Raw genomic sequence first — 23,547 nt, 5'->3', positions numbered from 1 at the left:
AGATGCCAGGTGCTTATGCTTTAATGCTGCACAAAGCAGTTGGTTTTAATTTTGAACAGACTACATTTACATTGACAGGCAAGCTCTGGAGAAAGTTATAGGGAAATTAAATCCCTTAGCAACTCCCAATATATTCCCCCCACTGACCTAGGCCCAATAATTATAAATAATCAATTAGGACTCCGACTGCAGATAATAACTGGAGACATTTACCACACTTTTTGTGAAGCTGTTTTAGAATTGCCGCAATTATGTCCGTGCCAGCAAGACAGGTTATTGTACGATCCAAGCCTATCAACAGTTTTCTGCTCATTGAGACTACATGAAAGCTATAGTTTGGAAAATGCAATTCTTCGCACAAAGATCTGTTAAAACTTAACCGACTGTTGGGGCTAATTGCTGTTAGCGAGCACCTATGAAAGCCGAAATGGCACATGAGGGGGTGGGTGGCCAGCACCACGCCCGGCCGCCTTTATCTCCCCAGTGGTGATGTTTACACATCGCACCAGGTACTCATTTAAGGCAAAGTCGATCTAGGGGAGGCCCAGGACCAGTTCAGATAATTGTCACTGGTATTGGCCATGAGCGGGAAACAAAGTGTCGCCAGGTTCATAGCGCAGCGTAGCGCTAACTGCTACACTCCCGCTCCCCAGTTCTGAGACCACAGACATGACATACATGTTACTGTGAATATCTGAATGTGCTAGCACTCAAGGCCTGGCTGTAAGAATGCCACTGCTAAATTTAATTCCGTAGTAACAAATACTGTTTTTAGCCTGTAAGTCAGAAGCAAGTCTATTCTCCTACAACGCGGTAGTAGCATTTCTGAAGAACACTTATGGAAATATCGAGTTATAATATATAATATATAGTGTAAAGTACAGTCCGCGATAACACGTGAGATGCGTATGCAGGTTGACTGAAGCGTGTGGGTAGCATCTAGAAGCATCCAGCAGCATCCCGCCTTGTGTGATGCTACGCCGAGGCAGCCGTACAACCACTTATTCCTATTCGTGCGACGTAGTTCTGTTCATTCAATCGCGTTATAGCCAATTCGCATCCGCGTTGTAAAAATGTGTTCCCTAATACATTAATCGCGTTATGTCCAATTCGCATGATAAAAACAGACCGTTGAACTTTTTTCGCACAGTACGTAGCCAAACGTCCTAATCGGAGGTGTGAGAAGTATGTCATGAAGTCAAATTAAAATCTTAATTAAAATGAAGATGAAAAAAATAGTTTAATCACCAACTTAAATGTACAACCATTTGCTTAATGATGGAGAAACCATTGTGCACGATAGTGAAGAGATGAGAGAAATAAGAGATTAAACTAAATTCATGATCCTCTCCCTGTTTTTAGAACACCTGGAAGCAAATAGGTTGTGGTTTGTTAGATACATTTTGTTTCAATAAAGCAGGTATGGAACGATTATCTCAAGACTCCCCTGCAATTTGAAGAACTGCCATGATTCTGGTCATGATTAGTTTTTGGCAAGTTTTTATTGCCTCGTATTTCCTATTTTGCTTCATGGGTTCATAGCAGCGTGTTAACCACCAACGTGCTGCTGCTCCAGCTTGATAATAAAAATCCTAAGTAACATTTAAACAAAAACCCTCTTTACTAACAAAGGTTACTATTGTTTAAATGATTTCCTAAAATGTACGCAGTCAAAACTAACATAAGAGTTGCTTTCCTATTCATACTCTTTGGTTCTTTCGGTAAAGTCACGTAGGTAGAGAAATAATAGATTAGACGTTTCGATCGCAACGCAAGCAATCGTCATCAGGTGGGACAACCACAGCAAGAAAAAACTGCTGACTTTTTTTTTCTTCAGCAGTGTTTTCTTGCTGTGGTTGTCCCACCTGATGACGATTGCTTGTGTTGCGATCGAAACGTCTGATCTATTTTTCTACCTACGTGACTTTACCGAAAGAACCAGAGAGTATGGATTCCTGCAGTCACGAAAGCTTAAAATCAAGATTATTTTCCTATTGTTCAAATAGTGCAATGTAATTGTATATACGGCATGATAATCTATGTATACGTGCTGATTTGAAAACACTTGAAACATGTTATTGCATGTTTTATTGAGTTCCACAGCTAGGTGGGCTGCTTCTTATTTCCTATGTCTGATGTAGATGCAGAGCAACAACTACAAGTTCACATTCAGGTGGTCAAGCCAGATCACCGCGTGAGGAGTAGTAGCAGAGTGTATAGCTGTGATGTCTCCTTTGTATTTGTGGATTGGGCATCGCGTCATATGCCGTTTGGTCTGTTCTGGATGACTACAGTCGCACCCTGGACAGTTTTAAATGTTACATTTGTGCATCAGGTATCCATATCTGCCATGGTTTGTGCGGATGCGGTTTAGGGTGGACCATGAGCTACGTGGAAGATCAACCCCGGGGATCTTCTGCGTTGGGTCTTTCACAAGGTGTTTGCGAGTTATTTTGAACTCCATTCAGGTCTCCAAACTTCATTGGGGTTGATCTCAGATTTTTGAAGGCCAAGCGCATGGGTCCAAAATGGCTTGCATGACTTCAAGCCATGACGTGGGACGTTACCGAGGTCCTGGTGAATGGGAAGGCGACTGTTTTCCTCGATTCGCAGGACTTCCCGGAGAGTTGCAGTGTTGAGCCGGATGGGTGTGGGAGAGATATGTGCAAGTACTGAACCTTAAGGCAATCCATTTTTGAGGAACCGGGGTGAGCTGGCTTTGTTGCCCATATAGACACACTCAGCATCGCCTATATCAGGTGTATTGTTTCGAGGCAGGGAATGGTCCTTGCGAGCTTCAATTTCGAGCCCTTAATCAAGACTGTTTCATAGGCCGATGACTAGTCCACAAAGGCTGTGCTGGTCTTGTATTTCTTCTGGAATCTGACGTCGATGTGTGTCGCAAAGGCCAAAACTTGGTGACAGCAGCTGCGTCCAGGCCGGAATCCCGTTTATTCTTGACTTGACGAGTGGGAGTGACATCGGCCTATATCTTCACGGGTTGTCAGTTGGCTTGCCCGGTTTTGGTATGGCAATTACCATTGCCTCCCACCGTGCTTTTGGGATGCATCTGGTTTTCATGGTTTTTGTATACATTTTTTCCAGTCATTGGAGTCCCCTAGGGCCTAAGTGATGGAGGAATTCTGGGGGGATACCATCTCTGCCGGCAGCCTTGCCTTTCTTCATTGCAGCCAGACCCTTCCTCACTTCTTCTGTGCTGATGACGGTGGGTTCTTGTGAAGAAATGAAGGCCACTGTCTGGTGTAATTGGCGATGGATCTCTCGCTTTAAATATTTGTCGCACGGTCCTTTTGTGTTCTCCACTAGTTTGGTGGCTATAGAGTTGGGCAGGACTCTTGCAGTCAGGTATTGTTGGATTAGCAACACCGAGGCGTTGTAGTAGGGCCCAGGCACAGCGGTTGGAGTGTGTGAAGTTCAGGCCTTCAACGCACTCAATCCATAGCTGGCGTCTGGTTGAGTCTAGAAACTATCAGGGCCTTTCCAACCTGTGGGCTGCTTGATTGGTTGTATTGTCGGAGCAGTTTCTGGGTCTCTTTTGTATTCTTTCCGGAAGCCTCGGGGGATGCTTTTGTTGGTGGCTACAATAAGGACGCCAAAAAAACGGTGATAGCATTTCAGTGTCGCAGGAATTTGACTCGCCACTCTCTCTGCAGCCTCATTATAGTGGTCCCAGTCAGCTCTGTCCAGGTTCCATCTTGTCAACTGTTTTGATACAATCACAGGGATTTCGATGCTAATGTGGGTGGAAGTATTTTATAGGATGCGTGAAGTGGACTCCCACTTTGATCTTTGGAAACGATGGTGGTCGTAGTCGCGTTGCCAGCGATGAGTGGAAAGTTGATTGCTGCTTCGAATTGAAAACCAGGTGCAGATCTTCGGTGGACATCCAATCAGTGAGGTCTTCGCCGTCAGCCTGATCTACTACATAGCCCCACACAGCATGGTGGCTGTTTAAGTCACCAACGTATAGTAGGGCTGCGAATGGTGCACTTGGGAGTGCTGACTTTGGCCATTTTTAATTAAGGGCTCTATATACGTTGGTGATGTGCAGCTCCCCTATCTTGATGCTGGTGGTGGAGGTGGCTTCTTTTTCAGTTGGTGGGAAGGCGCGTAACTCTGTGATGGTGTTCTTCACGTATATGGCCAAGCCATATTTAGGTTGGTTGTGGCTCGTCATGAGGTTGTATCCATGGATGTGATCGCGACTGGCACGTTACGTGTTCATTATGTTCGTGAGATGCTCGCACTTCGCCAGAGAGAGTCCCTCAATGTTCCGTTGGAGGATCCTTGTCCCAGGGCCTATCTGGCGCGTTGTTTAGCCCCGAAAAGGGCTGTTGGCATGGCTTATGTTGTTGCTCTGGAGACCGGGAGATCGATGATCGATAATCGGTTGCCACATTAATGGCATTCGTCATGATTTCTCACTTAACAGAGTGGGCTGCTTGAATGCTGCCATCTGGTGATGATGCACCACATATTGGGCTTTATGAAATTCCCATTCCTATCATGTAGCCGTTATAAATTACCAATCCCTGCCCAGATGATCATAAGTATATAAAAATACTCCGAAGGAATAAGTTTTACCGGAATAATCTAAAACAATTACAGCACTGAAAATGTATTTACAATTACGTAGATTGGTTTGATATATGTATACATTATACATATACCAGAGTATGGTTTATATATATAGGTCATGCTCAGTTAGTGTGTGCCACAATAACACATCACATTCAATTCATTGCACCGGGGCAACCAATAACCATGTAGTGCATCCTTAGCTGGAAGGATGCACTACGTAAAACGTATTTTCAGCTTTCGTTGGAAGGGAGATCATTTAGGTGCAATGTGATCTCTGCTCCCAGTCACACACAACGAATAAGGCACAGCTCTCTGCAGCACCCTGACCCAGGCTGACCTGTCGAACTGTGGGCCACGAATACCTCTTTTTCCACTGTAAAGCCATTCTGATCCAGACCGGCGCAGCTCAGAAGGCACCGACATTGCACACAATGTCGGTGCCTCCTGAGTTGCATGTAAATGGGGTGACATTGTGAGATGTACTGTCACATGCAATCAATGCATTATTGGGCCTGACCCTGGTCCTGCTTGGCCCGAAACCAGATTCTGATGTCTTATTATGCCAGCATAGCGTGGTTTGGTTCCCCACTCCACATGCCAAATAGCCAGTTGAAAACCACCTGGACGGCGAGAGCCTTGTGCTGGCTCGGCACGGATATGCCAGTGGAAAATGGGTATCAGTGCAGGTTCACAAACTCCTCCAGTGCTTTCGGAATGAGCCCAACGTGCGGAATGCAGTTCTGGCGCACAACCCTCGCCGCCAGGCACTGGAGGCTGAGCTGATTCTGCGTGCGCAGGATGACCTCCGCGACCCCTGTCCTAACGCACTGTAGTGGAGTGCGCCCACACACGTTGGCTGCGTCTGTGTGGGCGCCAGCCTTTGCGAGAAGCAAGATTATGCTATGCAGCGTGAGGAAGTCGCTGATGGGGCGCGTGTAGCGCACGATGACGTGCAGGGGCGTGTCGCCTCGCACGTCGCCCTCATTGGGCGATGCGCCACACTCTAACAGGCGGTGTGTGGCGGGCGCACTTGGGAAGGAGCATACGGCGTCCGTATGGAAGTCGTCGACCGGCGTCTCGCTGTGCACCGCCAGGTGCAGCAGCGTGGAGCCATCCCGGGTACGTGCGTCCATGCGCAGCAGCCGGTAGATCTGGCGATTGAGTCTGAGCGCCTGCTCCTCGCTGGTGCGCGTGCGTGTCACCACGCAGACCAGGTACAGCGCCGTGTGCAGGTTGGCCTCGTGCATGTCCCAAGAAGCGTGCATGTCGTGTTGGCACGCGGCCTGCACGCCCGACACGCTACGCTTCACCTCTGCGATGCAGCTCTCCAGCACCCGCTCCAATGCCTCGGGAGGCACCGGTTCGTTCAGATGGATCATCTGCGAGAAGACCTGTAGGCAGGATGGGCTGGCGTTAGTGACTGTACGTATTCGTGATCACTCCCAATTAATAAATGAAACGCAGGTCGCCTGGGCCAGGGCATAGCGGTCTTCACAATGCATTGCCAGGCAACCCTGTCCTGCTCCCGACGTCACACCGAGTCCAGGCGGAGATTATGATGTCTGAGATCGGCCTCAATCATTCGAGTCCAGGTCAGCCTGGAATGCCAACCCCTCCGCCCCCCCCCCCCTCAGCCATTTCCCACCATGTGGTTGGTGGTCGACAGAAGTGACAACCTAAAAACATGTAGGTGTTAGGCGTGGAATGATGTATCGAATTGTTGGATAAAATAAATTCTTACTCACACATGACGTGCATCAAATCATGTATACAGGAGTTAATTACAATTTGTGCAAATGTCATGTGTTTTTTTTACATATTTTACCACTTTGCTCCATGCTGACTGGTGAAGGGGGTCCCTCAGGAAAGGTTCAAATATCACTCACCATCGATGTGCTAAACCCAGCGCCATCGCTCCCACATTGTTTTGCCATATACTGTACAGTGATGCTCAAAGACGAAAGTCTTTGAGCAGAGTATGTTTTTTGTTTGCATTCTGACCACAAGCATTGTGGTTAATGCAGACATGATTCCTTGTAAAAGGTTTCAGTTTGGTGTTTTAACATCTTAACACCTGTTTTGTTGCCAGAAAAATGAGGAAACCCCTATTATTATATTCTACAATGCCATGCAGCTTTCTGCCTGTAAACAACAAATGCTATGGATGGTGTGAGCTATGAAGTCGCCTCCTTTGGGTATAAAATGTCATAATTCAGTAAATAAAATCTGTAACACTCGTAAAGTGGGGTAGAATTGAAACTTGGCAGGTACCAATAGTCAAAAGGAAATATATCTTTAAAATAATTTCAAATGCCAAAATATATTCAAGAAAAATGGGTACTTTTTTTAGCACAAAAAAACACCCGGTGACTGCCTGACAAGTCAAACCAGATTTACACTGCGGAAACAAGTTCAACATTAATGGTGGACTAGGGTCACCACTGTTGACAGTATATCTATTACTATTTTATTTTACCAGAGGAAGCCCACTGAGCAACCTGGCCATAAATTATACCTCAATAATGTGGCTTATATGGAAATTAGAGCAGCCAAATACCGGAGGACCCGAAGAAAAATCCATACGATCACGGGGAGAACATGCAAACTTTAAGAATACAGGCGTCAGGGTTGGGATCCAACCCACAACCTCCTGTATACCAGGCAAGGTAGTTCATCTTTGCCACCGTGGTGCTCCCTCTCGGCACCGTGGCACTCTGATCAGTGTAATTTATCAAGTCAATAATGCTTGAACTGAAATGATCAGCATTACACCTCCCCAGTAACCGCGAAACACAATTTATAATGCACATTCCCTTTTGTTAAACCACCGAGGGTTGCAGGTATCATTGTACAATGCAATACTTCACGCTGGTCAGTCCAGGTTGGTGAAAGTGGGGAGCATAGATATTGGAGAATAATACTGTACAACAATGGATTTTGCTACACTGCCCTCTGCTGTCCACCACATATCACTGCAGAATGTAGGGTAAAATCAGCTTGGTTAGTCTCGAAGACCTGAGATCAGATTCTTTCTTGGTGATTTGGTCATAAGTTCATCGTTTATGTTCTCAGATTTAGTTTATAAAAACATTCTAAACACAGAGTAGCTTTCTAATAAAAATAAAAAGTGGCCTTCAAAAATATATACACCTAGCCGTACTTTTAAAATTAGTTTAAATTCCCATGCGTAGTCAACAAGGGTCAAAAGTTGTTCAGGAATGCGGAAAAACAGGAGTGAATATTGCTTGCCTGCGCAAATCTCAGAAGGTCTTTCTGCGTGCAGCGATTGTTGCGCTGGCGTAACTCCAGTGCACGCAGCCACAGCTGGATGCAGCGGTCGAACTGCATCCCGTCGGCGTACACGGCCCCGCGGTAGATGATGGGCTGTGACACGTCCACGTTGTCCTGCCCGAGGATCCGCTCGCGTACGATGAGACCCTCCATGTGCAGTGCGTCGAGGTCGTGCCGCATATTCTCCAGGTCCAACAGCGTGCGGCTCTCGCTGCGCCCGCCATACGCTGCCACGGGCGCAGCCACCGGTTCTTTGGGAATGGGCAGCGCCACTCCCCTGGCGTTGGTTCGCTCCGCCATGGCCAGGTAGAGGTAGTAGAACGTCTTTTCCAGGTCGTAGTGATCACGGTCGTTAGCGAACGAAGCGCCCAGCAGCTCCATGGCCTCGATGCGTGACTCCCTGTCGCAGGCACCCGAGTCTAGGAAGAGTTGAACCACATCTGCCTGGAATGGACAATGCAACGGCCAAAATTACTATGGTGGTGATCGCAAACACAAAACTAACCATCAAAACCGATCATCATCTCCATCACTCTTGCAATCAGGAGCCCCTGAGGATACTCTGCTCCCTGGGGACAAGGGTCGCTTTGAAGACTGCAATGCTTTAGTCAGAGCCACGCATTTTTGTGGTTGAACGACCAATAACTAGGACTTCTTCTGCCAGAGCCCAGAGAAGCTAATACTGCTTACCAGAGGTGGGACAAAGTCATTGTTATGCAAGTCCAAGTCGAGTCGCAAGTCATCAAATTCATGACCCGAGTCTGACTCGAGTCCAAGTCACATGACTCGAGTCCACATCTCATAGGTGGGACAAAGTCATTGTTATGCAAGTCCAAGTCGAGTCGCAAGTCATCAAATTCATGACTCGAGTCTGACTCGAGTCCAAGTCACATGACTCGAGTCCACACCTCTGCTGCTTACTCATATGGTGACTGATTGCAATGCCACCCCGACCAATGAATCTGCACCTGCTACTGTCAGCGAGACTTGGGACGAGGGCATATGCAGAGGTCATCGCAGATTACACGCAACGAACCCCAGCTGTCAAAGTGAATTGATGGTATGACAAACCATAGCTCTGGACATGTTTATTCAGTAACCTAAAAAATGTAAGATTATGAAGAGACAGGGCAGTGGGACAGAATATATGTTCAACTGGAGTGTATTGTTATAAATAACCTCTGATTAATAGCTCATGAATTGTGCATTATATTAAAATCAATATTTTGCTCCACTGCCAGTACCCAAAGTTCAGACCACCCAATACTGTGGTCATGTCCAATCTAAGCTAGTCACATTAAGGATAATTAATATAGATAAATGGAAAACACAAAAATGACTTATGACCATTCTCACCTATGAAACGGGCAAAACACCAACTATATAATGAATTACCTTCTTTACAAAGGCAATTCTATTTTGCGAGTGAATATAACATGATATATTAATAACATGTGCATGCAGGCATTCAACTTGTAAATTGTGGTAGAATGAATGACAATATAAATTCAGAATCAATTATTTTGTAAGTTTTACTATCTCATTTGTCATTTTTCTGATTTTTTCTATCTCGTTTGAAGTCTTGTTTAAGCCATTTCCCTAAATGTACCGTATTTTTTTCAGGATGTTTTCCAACTGTTCATGTGCATCGTCCTCACATTTAAATGCTATATAAATCCAGACTGTAATCATAAATTGTATGAATCAATTTGATGCATTGCGAGAATGGAAATTTATTTTCATCAAGGCCAACACCTCAAAACACAGAACTCCGGCACGACCGCAACTATGCGAGGCAATGCCATGCACAGGGATGGGTCCCGTCCATACCTTGCAGGTCTCGGCGGCCACCTTGAGTGGAGTCATGCCATGATCATTGGGCAGGATCGCAGCCCGCGCTGCCAGCAGCGCTGACACCACATCGGCATGGCCCACCTCGGCGGCGAAGTGCAGTGCCGTGGCGCCACAGTGCGCCCGCACATTGGGGTCGGCGCCTTGGCCCAGCAGAAAGCGCACGACCGAGGCGTGGCCACGGTAGGCGGCGATCATCAGGCAAGTGTTGCCGTACTTGTTGGCGATGGACACGTCGGCCCGGTGCTCCACCAGCAGCCGCACGATGTCCAGGCGGCCGTCAAAGCAGGCGGCGCGCAGAGGGGTGGAGCTCGTCACAGTTATGTGGTTCACGTTGGCATGAGCCTGTGAAGAAGAAGTGCAAGATCAATCTTGACAAAGCTTTCGTGACTGCAGGAATTCATATTCTTTGGGTCTTTCGGTAAAGCCACGTAGATATAATTTTTTTAAATCTACGTGGCTTTACCGCAAGTGATTTCATTTAGGATGCATGGATGTTGGATTATTTGTTGACCGTTGATGATGGCGCTTATGGGATTTATTGCCTATTCACATCGGCACTCATTTACATCATCACCCACGACATAATGCTCACCTACCCACTGTCACCCTTACACTCATGCACCTGTCAAAGACAAACCTGTAACCAACACGTCACCCTCAACAACACCTGTCAACCGTAAACCCACATCACTCACCCATGCCCTCAATCTTCACTGTAGTACCACCTCAATCGCCCACCCTTGCACTCCACATACCTGTCACCCCCCTCACCTGTCAAAACTCTCATTCATCCTCAAACTTCATCTATCACCCACACCTATAAACCGTACCAATCATACTTCCTCAGCTGTCATCTGTTCTTGCTTATGGCAATATTGTTCAGAAGCTAAATGTCAAGGTCTGATAGCTACGAGAGGGCTTCAGGAGAGTTTGTGTAGTTTTGCTATTCCCCCATTGAAGGAGTGGAGACTACAGCGGTTTACTGTATGATCCACCTATTCCTGTCACCCACGAACCCTTCCTGCCTCACATATTAATAACCCTCACGGTATCACTCACACCATTCCTCCCACGCATAATTCGTTCTAATGTCACTCTCAACCACCTCCCTTCCACTTTCACCTTCCATGCCTTTCCATGCCTTTCCTTCTCACATGCCGCCCTCCCTGACCTGATGCCCTCAACTCGGACCCACATCTGTCCCTCAGACACCACATCAATCACCACCTGTATCATTCACTGCCTCACCCTCGCCCACCTCGCCTCCTCACGTTCCAGTCACAACCAACGCCTGCTTCACATAATTCAGCCAATCTCAACATTCATACGCCATAGTCAATCACGCTCACCTTCAACCACTAGCTTGATCACCCTCAACTTCTTCTTGGTTCTTTTGGTAAAGTCACAGGTCTGTCGGAAAGACAGCGTCTTTCCAGACGCTGTCTTTCCAACAGACCTGTTCTTCACCTGAGGACGGCTGCTTGTGTTGTGGCCGAAACGTCGTGAGAATTGTATTATTTTATTATGTTTTATTTTTATTATTGTATTATCTCCCTTCTACGTGACTTTACCGAAAGAACCAAGAAGATGAATCCCTGCAGTCACGAAAGCTTTAAATCGAAATTCACCCTCAACTTCTTCACTGCACCCGACTCAAATGTCATTCTCACTGCGACCTTCCCTCACCCTCACCCCTTCACCCACCGTGTCTTTTTTCTATTTGCGTGTATTTATGTCACTGTTAAGACTAAAACATTGCACCAACTTGCACCTGTACCTAACTTTTTTTCTGGCGGCTCTTGCTGTCATATATTTGCACTTTTTTTAGTCCAGTGTTTCGTTTACGACGGTCAAATACCTCGTTTATTAGTTGTGCAATATCCCTTAAGTACTCTACGATGTACTTGTAACTCTGCAATACAATATTCGTGGATCATGGGACTTCCTTTGCCAGTACCAAAATATGAGAATAGGTTTTCCCCTTTTTTCTGGCAACAAAACAGCTGTTCAAGATGTTAAAACACCAAACTGAAACTTTTTACAAGGAATCATGTCTGCATTAACCACAATATTTGTGGTCAAAATGCAAACAAAAAACACTCAGAGTATGATTCCTTGTAAAAGGTTTCAGTTCGGTGTTTTAACATTTTAACACCTGTTTTGTTGCCAGAAGGGGAAAACTTATTCTAATATTCGTGTAGTTTTTTGCCTTTTGTGGCTGCTGTGCTCACGAACCATGGATCTCCCTTGTAAAATAGCCGGGCAACCAGCTAAATGCTATCATCCGTGTAACAAATCAAATAATACCTCTGATTAGCACGGTTGGCTGTGTACGGTGAAAAAGAAGTTCAACACGTGCACAAACCCAACTTGTCACCGCCACCCGTTACCTCCACACTTACCTTTTCGCATCACCTGCGAACCACCCACCCCCAACCACCACCACCACGTCTCACTCGTCCATTCCCGTTACCCCACTGTGTCAACCTCATCTCAAACCTCAACAACCACCCACCCCAACCACCACCCCCACCACGTCTCACTCGTCCATTCTGTCACCCCAGCTTGTCAACCTCATCTCAAATCTTCACAACCCCCCCCCCACCACGTCTCACTCGTCCATTCCCATCACCCCCCCCACCCTGTCAACATCATCTCAAACCTTCACAACCACCCCCACCACGTCTCACTCGTCCATTCCTGCCACCCCACCCTGTCAACCTCATCTCAAATCTCAACAACCCCAAAACCACCACCACCTCTTCATCATCGCCACCCACGTAGTAAGCACACCTCGGACACGAGGAAGTTCACCACGGGGTAGTGCCCCGCGCCCGCCGCGCACCACAGCGCCGTGGCGCCCTCGATCACGTATCCGTCGAACTTGACGGTGCCCGTCTGCTCCGTGTCCACGCGGTAGTGCTCCACCAGCAGACGCACCACCCCGACGTGGCCGTGTCGCGCGGCGGCGATGAGCGGCGTCGCCTTCTGTCCGCCCAGGCGGGTGCTGTGCTCCAGCGCCGAGCGCTCCTCGTCCGCGTTCCTGTCCAGCAGGAGGGCGGCGAGCGTGAGGGCCTTGCCCTCGCTCGCCGCACGGAACACATTCGCGGCGAGGGCTTCGTAGTCTTTGGCGGCGGTCGATGTTTGTTCGGGCGGCTGCTGTTGGTGCTGTTTATGCTGCTGCGGAGATTTGTGGTGGTGGTGGTTGTTGTTGTGGTGGTGGTGGTGGTACCCATTGACATCCATTGCGTCTTGTCACGACGGGGAGCAGGAAGCGGCGGCGGCGCTCGCGGTGACGTCACCGGCGAAGCGGATGGGGGCGGGGCGACGGAGGGGGGCGGGGCGACGGAGAGAAGCGGGGCGACGGAGGGGGGCGGGACGACGGAAGGGGCGGGGCGACGGAGGGGGCGGGGCGGTCGGGGAGGAAGCGCTCCGGTGGCCATCTTGGTAAGGGGCAGTGCGAAAGGCAACGCGACAAATGCAATGGAGGAATTGAACGCGTCCCGAGGCGATGTGTGCAGGAGGGTAAATACCGCGACTCGTCCTCGACGACGACGGATCCCGCTCAGCGCCCAACAGCGGCGACGGATCATCTTGCACCCTGCCCAGTGGGTCCCACCATCCCTCCACCCCCCACAAAAAAACAGCGCCACTAGGGAGACAAAGGCGGCCGGGCGTGGGGTGCTGGCCCCCCGCCCCCTCGTGTGTCACCGCGCCGGCCTTCGTAGGTGCTCGCGAACACCCCCCCCCCCTCGATAACAACAACAAAGCCTTGACTTTAAAGCTTTCGTGACTGCATGAATTCATACTCTTTGGGTCTTTCGGTAAAGTCACGAAATACCCAAAGATTATATAAAAATAAGTAAGATTTAAGTAAACTTTTTAACAACAGGCTTTAATGAAATGTACCGCACTAGTAATGGTAGAACTCCACGACTCCAGGAAATGGCCGCGAGGCTTGCTGTAACGTAAGGGGCCTTGATGATTTACAGCCAACGTGAGTTGAGCGTGGACAATTAGACCCAAGCCGAAACATAACATAAAAAATGAATGTAATTTTTTTTAATAGAATATAGTGTTGTCATTAGTATGACATAAGTATACCAAGTTTGCAGTCGATATCACATTGGGAAGTTGGTTAAAATTGAGTTACAAGATTTGAGGATACAACAGCAACAACAGACAGAGTGAGTTAAATAAAAGAGTAATAAACACATTCCTGCGGATGGAGCTGGTAGGAACGTTGGGTTGCTCGGTCAATGGCCAGGATCAACGGCGGCGTGGTGTATTCCGCAAATATGCCCGACTGTGAGGGAGGGCATAAGCCGGCGTGAGTAGGTTAAACGTTGAGTATTCTTAGGTTTTTTCGGTAAAGTCACATAGGTAAAACATCAAAATTAATGAAAATAAAATAAAACAAAAATCACGACGTTTCGGAGGCAACACAAGTCTCCGTCATCAGGTGGGACCGTCACAGCCGAATTAGCTGCATCAAGTGAGGCAATGATTCAAGATGTAATCCCTTATAAGCAAGTTGAAGAGGGGAGGCGAGGGGGGGGGGCTCACTCGAGAGCAGACTAAAACCCAGCTGGGTACGGGTAGGGTACGGGTACGGCCGGGTACGGGTACCCGTTTGCGACCCTGGTGCGGCCGGGTACGGGTAAGGAAACAAAACCCAATTCTAGATTTGAAGCTTTCGTGACTGCAAGGATTCATACTCTTAGTTCTTTCGGTAAAGTCACGTAGGTAAAAAATGAAATTAAAATTAATAAAAATAAAAATCACGACGTTTCGGAGGCAACACAAGTCTCCGTCATCAGGTGGGACCGTCACAGCCAGATTTGCTGCATCAACTAAGAGTATGAATCAAAACCCGTTTGCGACCTCTGCCGCTAGCACTGGGAGAGCCCTTTCAAATGTCATGAGTTGAGACGTCAAGCGCTCTAAGATCCTTTGGCGTAGATTTCAGTTTTCAGTTTCATTTGTTAGGTATAATCCTGTGAGCCATGCGGCTCTTGACTCGGGTGCAACCGCAACAAACAAAAACATGAACAAGAAACATCTTAAAGTGACTTCACGCAACAGAAAAATCCAGGAAAAAACAGCAAAGTCTCCAGATAAAACACCGCATTTCAACGCTGTGTACAAAAATCCCATTGGGATGCAAGTCAAACAATAACAACCATAAGACAATTTAGATTAAAGTTATCAGGCTAACTCTGTACTACAACAAACAAACATGGCTAAACCAAAACGTTTTCAAAATCACCAAATTAAAGCTATAAAAACAATGTAACAGTGATCATTGGAACTGTGATTCAAATTTAACAATAAACGATACATAACATGTAAGGGAGGGCGCTCTATTACAAATCATCATCTTAATCGTATAGTCTTACATTGCATTGTAGCAGTTCATGCAGAGGTTTTGTCAATCCACTGCTGGATGATCACGGGGGTTGTTTGACCATGCTTCACTGCGCTGGTCAATGCGTGTTGGTGAAGGCGGGAAGCATAGCACATAAGTACAGTCCAACCATTGATTTCGCTGCAGTGCCCTCTGCTGCCCAAGGTAACAATAACATGCTCCAATAACAATGGAGATTTTTTTGTGACATCTCACCCATAAAGCTGATTTACTTATGGCATTCATCAGCGAAATACAAAATTAAAGCAAAAGATCTAGCATGCGACATGAAACCTATTTTCTTCAGAATTTACTTACATTACCAGAAGGCACATGCGTATTCGCTGAATTATAACCTAAAATAATTAAGTTCAGCAGCCAATTAATCTGTACCAATGTTTGCCAGCAGAATGCACAGTACCAGCACTTGACCGATGATGGAGATGATGTTTTTTTTTGAGTAGTAATGGTCTCATTTGCCACGAAAAATGCAACGTTTTTTTGGCAATTTAACAGTGGATAGATCATCATTTATATGGAGCCATTAATTTGCGCTTTTAATCTGCTCTCGAGTTGTTAAAATATTTTGTCCATTACCAATAACCAGCATGAAGACAAAACCACCTGATTAAATGGTTAACGGTTTTGTCTATAGCAATGTTGAGGGCTTCAGTCCGATCACTATTGACTGCACAAAACAAATTATATCTAGTTTGGTACACTCTAGGTTCCTGAAAAAAACCGTGTAATTGACACGTGATGAATGCTTTGTGTAGGGAATTGAAAGGTGTGCCCCAAATGTAGGGAAAGAGGTCTCGTGAAGTGACCTCAGAATTCAGAAGTAGTTCACTGACATCAACTTCTGGGCCCATCCTCTTATACATGGTGATGTGCTACGAGATTGCGATTTCCAAATGGTTGTGTTTTCATCATAGAACATGTAACCAACACTGCCATGATAAGTAAGACTTGAACGGATAATATCTCTTTCCAACTTTATTCAACGAGCTTGTAATTGAAATATATGCTATTTTTTGTTGGGAAATAAAACAAATTCACATGAGCAAAGATAAAAAAAAATAGTGCTCAATATCTATTGTGCAATATCTTTATCCTTTTTCAGGTCTTATATCGTACAATATATCACCGTATGATGATATAGCGGCAACACTATGAAGCACAGCTTGTTGCTTTGGTTTCCAGGAATTGCAGTTCCATGTCAACACACGCCCTGGCTCCTTGCAGGCCATGCATCAGAGTCTAGTTTGTGGGATGTACACAAAAGAAATCATCGTGCAAACTCATGTACACAAATGTCAACTCCAGAAATGGTCACTTTGTTTGAATGGAAACCCCGGCTCGGGGAATGAAGCTACCCTGTTTGGCAGGGGGCGACGGGGGGGGGAAACACACGAGAGATGGACTTACACTGTACAGATGCTGTGGTTTTTCTGACTCTCTCCTAACCACACCAGCTACACCATCATAACAGCTAAGACATTGCCCTTGCAGATAAATTAAACACATTGAATTTTTATGTAAACATATTTTTTACATGTATAATAACATGAATAAACACAGAAAGAACACATGTTGGTAATTATATTTTACATGCTGTGCTTAAAGAGTTTCCCAAACCCACACAGTGGCACAACAGATGGGAATCGCTTAATAAAGGTGAACAGAAAACCACCCGCTTGAAATAGTAATTATAAACTGTCACACATGGAATCTAGCAATACCAGGCTCACCTTTGGAAGGATTGTCAAGTTTCTCATAGGGCTACATGTCTTTGCAGATATACAGTGAGTGACTTTTATTTTCGATGGTGAGATTGAAAAAATATTTTTTTTTGCAAATGCGATCCAAGTTAACAATTGGCAACAACAAAATGCATTTAGTGTGGCAGTCCAATGTACTAAGGTTAAAGCAAAATGTTATTCAGGTGGAAAGGTGAAGCACGGGTCATACGTCACTCACCATTGATGTTAACCCTGGCTGGGAATCGAACTCGGCTAGCCGGGTTGAGGGTGCAGTGCACTACTAACTACTGCGCCATCACTCCACCCCACCGTTATACCATTGTAAAATGCGTGTACAGCATATAAAGGACAGGTATTACCTATGGTCACTTTAGTTGTCATGAGAGCTCCTTTGCCAGTATAAAATTATGATAATAGGTGTTTCCCCTTTCTGGCAATAAAACAGTTGCTAAGATGTTAAAACACCAAATTTAAACCTTTGCAAGGAATCATGTCTGCATTAACCACATATACAAACTAAAAACATGCTCTGACAGTATGTGCATTGTCTTTGAACCTGTTTTATTGCCAGAAAGGGGAACAACCTATTATCATAATTTAATTCTGGCAAAGGAGGTCTCATGATGTAGCTGCTCAACCTGAGCTTTCAATGTCCTGATAGTGCATTGTCTTCGTGCTGTTCGCCTTTTGGCGTCCTCTGATCTAACACCGTTTGAGACTAGGCTCTAAAGAAAGCTGTCTCTGGTGTGGACCAATCAGTTTCAAAGACAATGCATTTAGTATCAGAGCACGTTTTTGTTTTCATGTTCACCGCAGGTATATGTGGTTAATGCAGACATGATTCCTTGCAAAAAGGTTTCCGTTTGGTGTTTTAACATCTTAACACCTGTTTTATTGCCAGAAAAGGGAAAACCCTATTATCACAAGTATTTCTATGATTAATGAGAGTGAGTTGTTTAATAACCGACTAATTTCAAATGGTTATCACACAATGCACTGTTATTGGACACATGTCAATTGGAACCACTCAAGTTATGCTATATCTTGTGGTACCAACAAGTGGAAATATCTGGTCTCGGCATGAACTACGTGAAATACTTTTCAAAACAGCGACAGTACTTTAACAATAAACCTATCAGTAGGTGGCAGTATTGTTCTGATTGTGTCATTCAGTCAAAGGAAGTTTGGCTCTTTGGCAGAGACCCCCAAATACCACAATGAGAGCTTTCGACTTAAGCGTGAAGAGTCAGGGCAAGGACATGATGCCACTGTGGAGCACAAACTTTAAAGGAAATGTTACTGCCGCTTATATTTTACAAACACGACCGTAACTACATTATGTACATATCATTTGTAGGGGAGCGGTGGCACAGGACTTAGCTCGCTGCGTTATGAACCTGACCATCTGAATTTTATTTCCAGAGTGGCTAACATCAGTGGTGAGTTATATCTGAACGGGTCCTGCCTTTCCTCCTTCGCTAAACACGCATTGAGCAGCGCGGTGAAGTATGGTCCAACAGCCCTCATGACCTGCACAGTATCGGGACAGTGTTTATCCAGCAGTGGATTAAAAAGGGACTGTGACTTGAAAATTATTGACTATGTAATTTGAAATGAGCTTGCATTTCAGAAAAACAGCGAATAAAAAAGTGAGAAAATAAAACTTGACACTGTGGGATTTGATCTGGCCTGACAGTGGGATAAAACTCAATTTGCAAAAAACCAACATCCTTAATAAATAACATGGATATAGACTCTTTTGTATCCCACACCAAGTCAGCAAGTACAAATGCTGTTAAAGATTTTTGCATGTTACATTGTATCCCTCTGTTAATAGAATCCCAGTAAAATCTAAGATGCTTTTTTTTCACTGCCTGTTTTGCAGACCCCAGGAGCTGTGCTTTATTGTTTAATGGAACTGCGTGTGGTCCTTCGAGACTACAGCTCAACAAGACTTTTTCCTGATATAGTTTCCTATGCACTATTGTGTATTCTAACTATATATATCTAGCGAATAAGCTTTCCCAGAAAAAAATAGACTGTGTTTTGATACTTATCTGCACAAATTCCCATACCCAGGGCACACTGGAGAGAAATAGAGTATGCAAATGCAAGCACACTATGTATCTGCAAGCACACTTGACTTGCAAAATGGAAACGATCCTGAGGACTCACTTTTGCAGAATGAAAAAGAGAATGTTTGATTCGACCTTCCATCATCAGCAACAGTGATCCATCCACTTTTATCGATGAAATGCATCCAAACATTGTCACCATCCCTCATCGCAGTCCGACAATACAAAGACTAGCATAAGTACCCGGCGTTGCCCGGGTGAAAAATATATTTCTTAATAACCTTACATATATACACAGATGGGCTGCTACCCCTGCCCCCCCCCCCCCCCCAGGCACGATCTCCTCGGCCGCTGTGCAGTAATATGTACGGCCTATAGTGTGGTGGGGTGTCGAGGCCTAGTACCGTGCAGAGCCTCCGGCCTCGCCTAGATTGCCCACTCGGCTGAGGCTGGGTACCGGGGCCGTTACCCCCCCCGCGCTACAATAATACTGTCTAATCGCTATAATTTTATAATCTACCGACCCTATAATAGTAATTGCACACATTGTGGTGGGGGGGGGGGAGTGAAGAGGACGTGGAACTTTGATGAATTTACCTCAGAGTCGCGTGTTAATGCGTGCGCATATTTTTAACGGGAATTAAAAATGGCGTCCACCCCGCAGCGAATGCGTCGCTACCCGTTGCCAGGGGCAACCGCCGTCCAATGAAACTGCGTATGGTCCGGCGACACACAGACAGACAGACAGATTTGCGATTTTATATATATAGATACCTTTCGCTGCTGGCCATGGGCTAATTTCATCGCTCCATCTCCGCAGTGGCCTTCCTCTTATGTTGCATCCTGTGGCTGCCATTCCGTAATCAGTCTTGACCATCGGCCCTCATGCTTCCTACCAATATGTCTTGCCCGAATTCACTTGTTTCATCATTTTGTTAGGCTTTTAATGAATAATTTACAGCCCTTTGTCAATCCGTCGCTGGATGAAGGCCTCCGCACACCTTGTCGTTGATACTTTGCTACGCTGGCCAGTGCAGATTGGTGAAGGGGAGCCCACGACTGGTTCACATATCACTCGCCACTGATGTTATCTGTAGCCAGGACTCAAACTCAGGCCGCTGGGTACATAGCGCAGTGCACAAGCACTCTTCCCTCAATTGGCCGTGACTCGCTTAACAACAAGCAACTGCTAAAGTTGCAAAACCCAGTATTTTTGTTGTTGTTGTGCCACGTGAGGTCAAACTTTTTAGAGGAGTGATAAAGTTTTGTCTTTGTGCTGTGTGCAAACACAGACAGATATTTGTTGGGCAGCTACCCAGTTTTTACTACTACATGTACTATATTTACCCAAGAATGTCAGTGTGTAATGCACGTGACGTCACTCCACGTCGACCAGCCCCCCTCATTAATGATCATGAACAGGTGACGTCACTCCACATCGACCAGTCCCCCTAATTAATATTCATGAACAGGTGACGTCCTCCAAATGGACCCCCCCCCCCCACCATTAATAATAATTAGCGGGTGACGTCACTCCACATGGGGGGGCGAGGCGCCTCCTCACCCCTCCTCGGCGTCAACTTACAACCCTCACTACAGAGGCAGAACCCTCACGTCACGTGGTCTCCGTAACGCTGTTGAGACATCGACGTAAAAAGGACATCATAATGAACAAGGGATTATAGCCTTTAAATGAAATAGGTCTGTGTCACCGCGACCTTACAAATTGCACACGCATTGATGCAATGAATATCACGTCGCGGTCTGCTTTTCGCTTGCAAGTTTCAGATTTACTGCAATACACCCGTCGTCCTTGGACGGGCAAAAGGCGAGTTACTACTAGCCAAGAATGTCTGTTTGTGTGTAACGCGCGTGACGTCACTCCACATGCCACACCTCCCCGTCATTAATATTCATGAGCGGGTGGATTTTTACACTCACGCAGAAGAAGGTAGAGCGGAAATATTTTTTTTCTCTCCAAAATTCGCTTTAAGTTTGACGTTTCGTTTAATGAAAGTGAATCTAATAAATAATTATACGCAGCAACAAAGTGGATTTGGTGTCTTTATTTCTTTCTTCAACACTTGAGACAAAAGGTAAGTCTAATTTATGCTTCAACATTATGGTAAAATAGACATTTCTCGGTGATTTGCTAGATATTGTATCGAATTCCAATTTATTTCAACCCCAACGACCGAAAGCAGACGAGAATAAAGTATCAGAGTAGTGAATTTTAACAAATTGAAGGTCAGTTATATACAGTGCTACAGTGACATGAAGTGAGGTGTTTTATGACATCGTTTTGAGGCAGATTCACTGCCATTAATACAGTGCTACAGTGAAATGCAGTGAAGCGTTTTATGAAATTCTTTCGTGTAAGATTTACTGCCATTAAATTTACACAAGATACAATTATACTCTGCTTAATTTTTTCGTAAATATTACAGCTTCCGTCCTAGGATGGGCAAAGAAGCTAGTCTTTTAATATGTAGTTTGTAATACAAAAAAACCCATATCATGAATAAATAAAGCAACAATGTAAAGAGTGTATAGACCACTGCAATTCATGCACACATACATATGTGTAATGTAGTAACTCCACGGGAGACGACTTCACGGGTAACACACTCTTTATTTTATCAAACTTGGTTACAGGTGACTAACACCTACTTTGTATCTCGGGTGACAAACACCCACTTCGCTACTTGGCGACTAACGCCCACTGAGTTACTCGGATGACCAACATCCACTTAGTACTCGGGTGACAAACACCCACTTAGCTACTTGGCGACTAACGCCCACTGAGTTACTCGGATGACCAACATCCACTTAGTACTCGGGTGACAAACACCCACTTAGCTACTTGGCGACTAACGCCCACTGAGCTACTCGGATGACCAACATCCTCTTAGCTACTTGGCGACTAACGCCACTGAGCTACTCGGATGACCAACATCCACTTAGTACTCGGGTGACAAACACCCACTTAGCTACTTGGCGACTAACGCCCACTGAGCTACTCGGATGACCAACATCCACTTAGCTACTCGGCGACTAACGCCACTGAGCTACTCGGCTTCACTAGGTCTTCAGCTCCGTCTTCGGGTCTTCAACTGGGTAACTCTCCCCGAGTGCTCTCGCGCGTCCCCCTTTATACCCCACCTGCGGACGTCGCTGCGAGCACCCACTTATTCGACCAATCGCCGGGTGCTGGCTACGATCCTCTTTTCCCACATCTCATCGTGCCTCACCACTCACTCCGCGCCGCCTCGTCATCTGTCACTCCCGGCGCGCGCGTCCACACCACGCCCACAACGCGTGCCCAACCCCGCACCCCGCGCCGCCCCGTGATCCATCACTGTCACAGTCGGCGCACGTCAATACCACCACTACATCACCCCCTACCACATAGCTCGCAGCCGCCCCGGCTGCTACAAAAATTACAAACCCTCCCTGTGTGCCCCGTAACACAACACAACAACAAGAACAACAACTAAGCTAACAACACAACACGACGCGAACACCACCATCCGCAACCCTCAACCAATGCCACCGCGACAACAGAACAATATATACAAACCGGCGAGTGACAATAGCAATGTGTATACAAAAAAAATAAATGGAAAATTTTTTTTTTTTTCTTTCGACTCGTGCAGTGTCCCCTTTTCTTCCGAGCGTCCCTACAACGGGACATTATCCCGGCAGAGGGGAACACCGGGCGAGCTCGGTGTAGAGCACAAAAAAAACCCGTCCTCATGAAAATTGTTGAGACCTAGCCCGAGTCCGCCTTGCCGGTCCGTCGTACGGCACCAGACGCGGTTGAACGTCCGGTGGTGCCGGCGGTTCAGGAAGACATCGGCCAGGCATCGAGGACTCGTGCGTGCCCCGGGGTTCAGGCTCTCGATGGTCAGCAGCCGTCAAGCCCGAGGCACCGGGTTTTGTTGGGATGACTTGTGGCCCTGGTCGTCGTCCCGACGTGGTCCTGCGGTGCGCGGACGCGGGGCCCGGCACCCGGCTGCGACGTGACCCCGAAGGCCGCAGTTGTAGCAGACGACGGACGTCGTAGGTTTCGGTTGCTCCAGCTTGCGGGGCGAACGTGTGGGCGAACGACCTCCCGTTCTCCACTCCCCCGGACACGGTGCAGCGAAGGCCCGCTCCTGCACCGCAGCTGGCTGAGGTTCGGCGATCGTGGCGGCCAGTGCCGCATTCCCCGGCCATTTGCAGACGACCCCCGGCTTGCGTTTGAGGACCTCGTACGCGTGAATGCTCGTGGCGATCGCCAGGGAGCAGATCTCCATCTCGTCTGCCACGTTGATGGGGACCCCCAACTCGTGGGCCAACACCAGCAGCTGCTCCGTCACCATGGCGTCCTTCCCCTCCTTATCCATGCGGGGAAAAGCCGCGTCCGCCAAGGCGAGCAGTGCCGTGCGGTAGGCTAGCGTCGTTTCCCCAGCCACCTTCCGCCGATCGTAGAACTGGTGGCGGCACGTGGAGGGCGGCCCGAACACCTTCGCCATCAGGTGTAGTGCGGCCTGGAGCGTAGAGCGGGACGACC

General features: G+C 46.8%; 1 protein-coding gene across 1 annotated transcript; it reads right to left on the bottom strand.

Moving 5' to 3' along the window:
- Window positions 1-1,891: 1,891 nt before the first annotated feature.
- FEM1B (fem-1 homolog B) lies at window positions 1,892-13,070 on the bottom strand. The gene is made up of 4 exons (XM_078862175.1): window positions 12,541-13,070; window positions 9,724-10,089; window positions 7,852-8,337; window positions 1,892-5,993 (listed from the first exon to the last, which is right to left on the bottom strand). The coding sequence occupies exons 1-4, from the start codon at window positions 12,991-12,993 to the stop codon at window positions 5,280-5,282; spliced, it is 2,019 nt and encodes a 672-aa protein (XP_078718301.1). The 5' UTR covers window positions 12,994-13,070; the 3' UTR covers window positions 1,892-5,279.
- Between the last annotated feature and the right edge of the window lie 10,477 nt (window positions 13,071-23,547).

Source organism: Lampetra fluviatilis, chromosome 13 (genome assembly GCF_964198595.1).
Source record: "Lampetra fluviatilis chromosome 13, kcLamFluv1.1, whole genome shotgun sequence".
In the NCBI taxonomy this organism is placed as follows: domain Eukaryota; kingdom Metazoa; phylum Chordata; class Hyperoartia; order Petromyzontiformes; family Petromyzontidae; genus Lampetra; species Lampetra fluviatilis.
Note: the sequence above shows the minus strand (reverse complement) of the source record. Positions and strands in the feature narration are given on the sequence as shown.